Source organism: Phalacrocorax aristotelis, chromosome 5 (assembly GCF_949628215.1).
Source record: "Phalacrocorax aristotelis chromosome 5, bGulAri2.1, whole genome shotgun sequence".
In the NCBI taxonomy this organism is placed as follows: domain Eukaryota; kingdom Metazoa; phylum Chordata; class Aves; order Suliformes; family Phalacrocoracidae; genus Phalacrocorax; species Phalacrocorax aristotelis.
In genome coordinates this window covers 630280-639847 of record NC_134280.1, presented here as the reverse complement: position 1 = coordinate 639847, position 9568 = coordinate 630280, and the positions used below count along the sequence as shown (strand labels likewise).

General features: G+C 40.2%; 1 protein-coding gene across 11 annotated transcripts in view; it reads right to left on the bottom strand.

Annotated features, from left to right (window-relative positions):
• Nucleotides 1-816: 816 nt before the first annotated feature.
• The window catches only part of CCDC148 (coiled-coil domain containing 148), a 78129-nt gene continuing 69377 nt past the window's right edge, over nucleotides 817-9568 (bottom strand). For all 11 annotated transcript variants that reach the window (XM_075092691.1, XM_075092693.1, XM_075092687.1 and 8 more), the window contains 3 exons: nucleotides 7128-7245; nucleotides 4428-4568; nucleotides 817-2490 (listed from right to left, as the gene is read on the bottom strand). In XM_075092691.1, coding sequence (XP_074948792.1) covers nucleotides 2344-2490; nucleotides 4428-4568; nucleotides 7128-7245 — 406 coding nt within the window. In that variant the 3' untranslated portion in view covers nucleotides 817-2343. The remainder of the gene's footprint in view (nucleotides 2491-4427; nucleotides 4569-7127; nucleotides 7246-9568) is intronic.

Here is a 9568-nt window from a genome sequence, read left to right as displayed (position 1 = left end):
AACTTGCAAAATTTCTTTTTTTTTTTAAAAAAGGGTGGAAAGCATATACCATGAAAACAAATGTCCTTGTAAGCATCTCCATTTCCCGAAGGGCTTTGATCATCCCTCGTGAACGGCGCTAAGGTGAGGACGATGAATTACGGCGAAGCATCCACCCCCTTCCCGCAGGCACGTGGAAGAGAGGCGCTTGGCCAGGCCAGGGAGAACGGCCGAGGTGCTCGGCCGGAGCATTCCGGGCAAGCGCAGCCTCCGCTTGTGCCGAGCAAAATACCTGAAAGCGTTTCACTGACCTGCATGTTTTTACAGAAAAATCCCTCTCAAAATCCTCATCCTGGCCTCACTGTATCAATAACAAGTCCCAAATCATGGTTGCAGTGAGCCAGCACAAACTCATCGATGTAGACTTCTCCTCAGTCTGTTCCCTGAGAAACGATGGGCGTGACGACAATCACAAAGACACTGCCTAAAAATCAGTGCCCTTCATTTCAAAACCAAATGTCTGCTACATTTAAACTTCCTTTTTCCATAAACGTCTTTGAATTTATAAAAGATGACAACTGTAATCTGAAAAGATTTGCGCCACAGAAATTATCTTGTAGAACTGCCTTTAAAAGCACAAAAAAAACCTCAACTGCCTTAAGTTTGGGATCTGTTTCTGGGAAGCAGTCTAGCAGCCAATCTGGCCTCCAAAAGAGAAGAAAAGCAATGCTGGTCTCCCCTGCAGGAATATCCAACAAGTTGTGAAGCTGGCCAAGTGTGTTTTAAAAATAATGAGTTACCCCAAATGAGATACCAAAATAACATGCACAAACATTCACAGAATTATAGTTTTAGCACAAACATGCAAAAGCTGAATCCAGAAGACGTACAGCTCCCACGGCTTTTGAGCAGTCCCTGTAGCATTTCTCCCCACATTAAACTAACTTAGCTTCAGTGCTCAGATTACGTTGCTCCTGGTCTTAAACCCTGCTTGCTGCTGGGAGCCTGCCGCAGCAGCTCTTCCCCTGCCTTCCTGGCAGCCTTCCCAGAGCCTCCGTCTGCTTCTGACTTTGCACCCTCGAACACCCAGGCCAGAGCAAGCCTCCCTCCCCGAGGTGCTCAGAGACACCTGCCGAGATTAGGCTTACGCGACAAGGTTTTGCCAACGTTACCATCAGTTTGAGGTGTGAAAGCTTAACGTTGCTTGTCTCTGATTGCAAAACATTTGGTGCGGAGTCACTGAATGTGTCAGGGGAAGGGGCCCTGCCCTCTGTACCAGGTAAGGAGGTGGCACACAGTAGCTGGCAGTAAAACTGCTCTTTTGGTGTTTGCTGGACCTGGACCTGCACCGTGGGCTCCGCTGGGGGAACACAGACAGGGCTCTCGTCTACCCTAATCCTCAACTTCTCATTTCAACAGTGAGGAATTACTGTCTGCTTCAAAGGCATTGGAGGGATGTGATCCATTAACACCTGTAGGGCTTTACAATATTACCTGAGTGAAGCTCCTATAATTATCTAGAGACACAACTATGGATGTTCAGATCTTTCTCATACCCATCGTCCTTAGAAATTTTGGGTTAAACTGCTAATCATGACCTGTTCGCATATATTTTACACTCATGTAAGGCTTGAAAATATAATCAGTTACAAAATGAAATTACATCAATTTCCCTTTTATGTGATAGAATCATATTCAGTAGTTTCATCTCCAAAATAAAGATCCCAGGTCTGAAACATTATTTCTAACTTCTAATTTATACTGAACGGCTAATCTGTAATAGGAAATTGCGTGACTAGTTTGCAGTCAGTATGATGCAGCAAATTGGTTTCTAAATATAGCTAAAGGTTAAGTTTCTTGTAATAATCAAGGAATAACAGAAACATTCATGATGAAGATTTCATAATTAAAAGAATAAAAATCTCAAGAAACCTTGAATGAATGAAAGTTGTGGGATGTATTCGGGTATCATAATTTAATCTAAAGTGACTGTTCTGCAAAGCTACTTTGGATTTATGCTGCTAATTAAAAACCAGAGCTCCCACTCAAGACACTATATATCAGATGGGCCTGTAACGTCTGTAGGAGTCTCTCATGTACAGTTGTCCTATCTCCCAGCAGAAGGGGACATGGGGAGTTATACAAGAGCAGCCTACACCCACCAAACCTCGACAAAACCTTCACCAAGGCAGGCGTAAAGTGGTGTAGCACTGCCTGGGAAAGGCACGTTGGATTTTTTGAATGATTGCACACAGAGAGCTAAGTCGTCCTGTGACACAGCCTAAGGGAAGTTTATTTAAAGTTTTCACATTATAGGCCGGACAGCACCCCTGAAGCTTCTCTACTCCTGATATGAGAGGAGCTCTACATTTTAAAAGCTGTAGATTCCATATCTCTTCTTGGAAGCTTCAGTGGAGGAATCTTTGGTAAAATCTCTTTTACATAAGGTGTTTTATGAAGTCCAGCTTCTCGAAGAGCTAGCTCAACACGGAGTCTAGGGTCAGAAATGATCTGTTAAAATAAACCACAGAAAGGATAAATAGAAAAACAATACTATCCTCATATGTACAGTATATCTTACAGGTTATCTGTGGATATATATATTTTAAAAGTTTTAGAAGACAAAATTATGGTCATAAAGCCTTCAAAAGCAGAGAAACTCTACAGTGAACAAGCCTTATCTCACTGCAATATCTTGATATTATCCTTTTTAATGTTAATGATCACAAACTATTTTAAACAGAGCCCTGGTTATCATTCCTTAGCAAAACTCAAAGGGTAGATGAGAAACTGAGTGACTTCTAGTTCAGCCTACTCACTGCAGAGCTGCTGACTTCTCTAATGCTCCCCATCAATACAGTCCCGCTTTCAGCACAAGACTTGTAATCCCTTCTTGTTTGTTTCTATGGAATCCGAGTGCTTCCAACAGGTCTATGATTCTTCTCCCAGTGTTGCCTTGTGACTACACGGCAGTACCACTTCCATTTTACATAACAGCAATTAATACCCAGGGAAATTACATCTAAATTTGTCAAAAGGTTACGTGGCAAAATCCGTAAGCCTCTTTCAAGTCCTCCTTCCATGGGCCACAGCGGGGGAGCAGTGACAGTACAAGAGTGCCCCATTGCCTTCAGCCCTAGCACCACCTGCCACAGTGCCCAGAGCTGCTGGGAAGGCCAACACTGGGAACGCTACCCACAACCGCTGTGCTCTGGGATGGAGCACGCTAATACGCGTGGCAGGAGACATGAATTGCAGCCGAGCAGTACCAAAACTTGTTTGGCATTGAAACAGGAAGAATATTCTGAGACTTCAGGTATCAATCCCAAATACACACGTTCAGAGCTAAGCCTTTTCAGAACCTCGTACATTGGTCGGATTTGGGTAAATTTTAGTAGTCTAACAAAAACTACATCTCTTGTACCACATCTCTCCTTTACCAAAGTGAGAAGCTTTAAAATGTCCTAAAATGGAAGCGCTGGGAAAGCTTGGTTATAGACATTGTTAAATTTCATCTTATTCAGTGCTAAAAGAAAGCTTTTATGCCATAGAATTATATCATAGCACTTCTCTTTCTGTAAACATAATTTTCAAATCCCAGAGTGGGAATAATTTCGAATGCACAGACTGAGCAGATGGGGAACAGTAAGGGAATAAAAAAATCCTCCCCTCTGTTGCTTAATTCCATTTGAGATTGAGGTAGCACTGTCCTCAGCAATCCGAGTGATGTGAAAACAGGAGTATAGTTACTTCAGTTTCCTGCTGCATTTACACCTCACTGGTTTCTTCTCCTGTAGCCCTTGCATATCCCAGCCCGGCTGATCTTCAATCCAGCAACAGTGTAAAGATAGTCAAGATACTAACTTTCAGCTTATGAAGAGATTTATGTTGTGCATAATCTTCCAAGAAAAAAGAATACCCCATAATTAAGTTACCTGTGGCCCAGCTCTTTTGTATACAGTCAGGAGAACTTATGCTGAGTCAGTTCACTTCAAATGGTACAACACTAACTGGAGCAGGCAAAAACGAGGCGCGCTCTTAAATAAATGCATAACAGTGTAAAAGGGGTGAGTTTTGTGATGAAAAAATAGCACACAGATCAGTCAAAACACCTAGCAAACACAGGAACTGCCCAATGGCCTGTTTAGCCCCATATCCTCTCTCCAGTGGGGACGATGGGAGACGCCGTTCGGGGGGAGCGTGGGAGTCCTGTGCTGGATCTGAATGGACCTCTCCGGTCCACTCTTGCTGTGCTCCTCCAGCATCTGCATTGGGTCAGAGAGATTACCCCACCTATTACTCCTAAAGTTTTTATTTTTACACTCATTATATTCTATATTCCACGTTAATATTGCTATTTGGGATATATTATTGATATTGCTATCATAAATCGCTATTAAGATATATGTGCATACAACAAGCTATATAGTATGATTACCAACAATTACCTGCTGTTCACTGTACGTATGCAACTTAAACAGTGGCTTCTGAAGATCAAACTCTTCTTTGGTTCCCATGCCCATCCGAGCTTTGGACGCCACCGTATCAGCCACTACTCTAGCTGGATCAAATTTTGCAACAACGGCAACCTAAAATACACAACATGACAATAACAATTACCCTGTCTGCGTAGGCCTAAGGTGAGAAAATGTTATTATCAATAACACATCCTTAGAGAACACAATCATTTTCCTGGTTTAAAAATTCCAAAAGTTGTCTTAAACCACCTTGTATCCATATATAAAATTTATAGAGCTTAAAACTTGAATCCTGAGTAAAACCACTTTGACAGAGAATAATGATCAGGGATATTTTCTCCTGTTTCACAATGGAGACCATTTAATGGGCTGTACGTAATATGGCACTGTCCATGCCCAGAACTGCTGTAAAGCGGAGACTCGCCTGCTACGTGGGCAGGCTTAACACAGAATAACCTGCATGTTGCGAATGCCAATTGTCAGTCCTTGAAAACATTAACCTGAAGGCTGGATGGCATTTCCATGGAAAGAGAGCTTATGTTGCTACCTCACCATCCCCCTGATCAGAAGTAAGCTTATGCTAAGCTTCAGGCTACCAGAAAAGAGCACTTCCCAAGTAAGTGCACGACCAATCTTCCCACCGTAACAGTGGCGTGTGGGCCTGGCTGCGGAGGCGGCCTCGGCTCAGCAAGGATGCTGTAAGAGCGAAGCAATAGCATCCTGGCTCTCTAGCAGAGACTGGCATGAGCTCTGATGTTCAAAACCAGTAACGAAAAGGAACCAGCAGACTCATAATTTAGCAATACCCAGTTCCTGGAAGTCCAAACCTTCTTTTCCTTTGGATGGAAACAAAGGTGTTCAGATAGGTAGTTCACAGCTTTTACAGAGTCATGGGCAACAACATTGAGGTGCCACAAATAAGAAAAAAACCCAAAGAGTTAAGTGCGTCTGTTTTAACTGTTTAATTTCCTGTAGCTAGATGAGTATCAAAGATCCTCCCAGACACTACACTGTGCAAGAGCCAACCTTTTTTCATTGCTTATTTCCTTTGTGTTAAAATATTCAGATACAGGCTAATACTACTTCGGAAAAATACAGAAAGATGCATGAGCAAAACAAAGTCAGGACACCATCTGAACGGCTAAAATCAGAAAAACATATTTAAAATTGTGTATGATCATTTTTTTCCCAACTCTTTAATAAAATGTCATCTGTATTTACAGGCTGTCAGAATACACAGACTGGATAAGATTTATTTTTTTTCCCCACATACAACCAAGGGGCAGATTTTATGAAGCAGAATTTCATTAGTGTGAAACACAGAGAAGAAATATTACTTGGAAAAATTTAATGAAGTGGGAACTCTTATCATCCTGGTCAAAGGCCATTCTAGAAGCATTTCCTACTTCGGTAGGAGAACTGGGTCAGTCAGATGAGATGAACAGATCGTGACTTTCAACCAGGCTCTTGTAAAATCCAACACAAAAGACACTGAAATTCAACCTTAACTACAGCCCGTAACTTAGAAAAGACATAACAGAGTTGTTAGTAAAAACGCATTAAAAACCTACTACAACATACTAAAAAATATTTAATTACATCAGATTACTGACCATAAAGCATTATTGACTGGAAATGAGCCTCAGTGCAACAGTTAAAAAATGACTGAAATAACAGACCAATGATCCCTTAGGGGTTTGTTTATTCCTGTTATGCTCAGCTCTCCCACAGAAGGTGGCTCAGAGTATTTGACCTCTGTTATATTTTTCTTTCTTCTTGACTTTGTCCACCCAAATGCTGAAATGAAAGCACTTATAAGGCCACAAACAGTCCACAAGGGACTAAGGAAGAATTTCACTGGCATGCACACTGTACTGGGGTGGCTCACCCCGAAGCCAAAGGACATGCTGAAGGTGAGGTCAAGGCTGCATCAAATACCGTACTTTCAACCACAGCTAGTCCCAGGAAGAAAGCTGCTGCATTACTGCTGTTTAAATTATCCAAAATCAAAAGGGTTTGAGGAGCACCTTTTCTCCCTCCCTAATTTTCCTTTGGCTGCACTCCAACTTTCTCCTTTTAATCTTTGGAGGAAAAAACAAGGAGATTAGGTACAAAAATATAAATGAAGGTAAAATTACTCCTTCCGAAGTCAGCAGTAGAAAAAACCCCCACATTTACTATGACAAACATCAGCAAGCATTTTCTGGGATGTCCTTTTTAAAATAGCATGCAAGTGTTTCACAGAGTTACATATATCTCTGGCGAAAAGTTGTCCAAAGTCTGTAAGTTTTCAGAGTTTAAAAAGAATTTAAATTACTCATAAATCTTGCCTGAGACTCAAGGCACACTTAAGATTATTTAAAAACAAACAAACAAAAAAAAAGAAAAAGTGAAATCACATCCAACCCAGAAAAAACAGTATCTGTTTTCAGACATCAACAGCTTCTGCAGTGCAATTTAGCATCATGATGTTCCTGTTGTCAGAGTTACAAAGCACACAGGATTTATAACATGACAGAATGACTGTTAAAGTCAGGCCAAAAGTGCATTTTAACTTCTTCATTTATTTGTTTTTGATAAAATGTTCTTTTTATCTTTCACATAATATGACAGTATGTGTTTGTATCATTATATATATATGAAAACACTATATACAGGAAATAAAACCACCTGTTGTCGGAGTGCTTCAAGGCGTTTCTCTTTTTCCTCCTCTTCACGTGCTTCCTGAAGGGCCAGTTCCTTCTTCTCCAGCCACCGCTTTTCTAGTAATGCTTGTCTAAACTTCACCCTGCAAAACAGCACACGTACAAATGGAAAAAACATTGGTCAAGCGTAATTTTAAATTTCTGTTGTGATATTTCAGTTTGAAAACTAGCCCGATGTTTTCTATATCCACACCTAATAATAATAATGTGGAGGTTCATCAGAACACCTGAAAAAATGCAAAAAGTGCTTTTTCATTTGAACGTGTTATTTTTGTTGGAGGTTTTTGATTTGGGGTTTTGGGAGGTTTGGGGAGTTGTAATTTTTGTTTCGGGGGTTCTTATTTTGGTTTGTTTCTTATAAATAACTTGGCTACCCTTTCAGATTTCATTTCTAGAACGCAGATTTTCTCTAGCATGCTTTATATAGCCCTGTTACTCTTTTTTTTTCTCCATTTTCTTTGCCAAGAAGAAATGTTCCCTGACATCTGTGCATGGCAGAACTGCTCTTTCCTATAACCCTTTCCATTAAAAGAATCACATCACTCCCGATCTTGTCACTGGAAAAAGCAAGAAAACTTGAGAATGACATCCTTCTTCAGAAGGAAAAAACCAGAGGTTAGCACAAATAATCCTGAAACTTTACCTACAGCATTATTTTTGCTAGTCAACATTTCGCAATAGGTTTCTATAGCCCTGACGACCATACCACAACCATATTTCCTAATACCCCTCAGTCTACCACCAAACTCTGTTTCTTACAAAGCTGTAGGGTATTCTTTGGTATGTCACTTTTAGTTCTTATATAGGAGGTGCCATTGCCATGCTTTGCATTTGGAGAATTATCCTTCTTTTGCTCTTGAAACTTTAACTTGCCTTTAGAGAAATGGAGAAAGAGCTGCTTCGACTACAGTAAAACATATATTTTAATCTTCTTACTCTTGAAATTTTAGTAAGCTCAAAGGAGCATATAACTTGGGCTATAAACTGGAAAAATCAGAACTCAACATACAGTTATGCTGGCAGCTAGAAAAGACCACTGCATCAATAATCCAAAAGCAATTATCAGGACAAACAAATTTGTCCCAAGAGGGTGGTACAAAGCTGCCTGAGGATGCCCTAGAGAGGCTTTCCGTTTCTTACTGTAGCCATTGTAGTTTAGGCAGATGAATGCTTACAGTAGTAATCCTCAGAAGTAATTGTGTTCCAGGGAGAAAGCCTAATCTTCTTCTATGAATAAAATTTAATGAAAAGCAGACATTCATATTTTTCTGAAAAATTATAAAAACTATATTACATTGAAAACCTTTCACTGTGCTGGAGCTGACTACTATGACACATGTTCTAAAACACTCCAGTGTTATCAAATATGAAATCCAGTACCCTGGAAACCTCTGTAAATTACCAAGGAAAACCAAGGGGAGCTCATCCAGGTCTAATTTCAAACACACTGCCTATACTGCAGAAGTTTGCATGCCCATAGGGACGTAGATCATCATAAGTGGAAGCATTTTACAGCACCTCCATACCCAGTTTGAACAGGTGTGAGTGATGGCAATTGATTGGCAAAGTAACCAGCAGGCAGCCCAGGGCAGAGCAAGGATGAGCACCTTGATGCAGCATTTGTTGCTCCTGAGAAGGTGGTTCATGTTTTCATGACTATCTTATCCTAAGGAGATCATCATCTTGCTCGTGCCGGAGAGACCAAGGCCAGCACTAACAAAGATTAAGTGTCATTGTCAGAGGGTAGCGGCAGGGCTAGGAGATGTACACTCCGGGAAGGCAGAGAACCTTGTAAATACAGGTTCAACTGTACATTGTGTTCCTAATTTGGAACATTCTTCTAATATTTTTTATATTTGGCTTTAAATGTTTACTTAAGCTTTGATTTCACAGTGTCCTTATCCAAATAAAGTTCTTAATTCTCTTTCACTCTATTATACTTAGTAATATTTTAGCTATTATTTCTTCAAAGTAAACTTAATTTTCTAGAAAAGCTTAAAATTAAAATATCTTAATACTCAATTTTGACTTTAAGTACCACAGTAAGTAACAATTTTAATAAATCACCAGCTGAAAAATGAGCTTAGCTGATTAGTTTCAGTAAAGCTGCCTTTTTGAAGTACTGTGGGTACACACGTAATTTTTGATGACCAGTTTCATTAAAACTCTGCTTTCAGACACTGTCTCATCAATATTCAATAGGAAATAGTGAACTACTGTGTTTATTATGAAAGCTTCAGCAAAAATTTTAAAAATTGGGTTATAACATAGATGGTTTTTGCCTTCTATCACAACTTAACCTGTTCACTGCTGTCAGCTGAATAAATCTCATATAAATAGTAGACCGCATTATCTTAGTGGCTAAGAAGGTCCGCTTGTGTTCCCACCTGTGGTAGGCTGACTCGA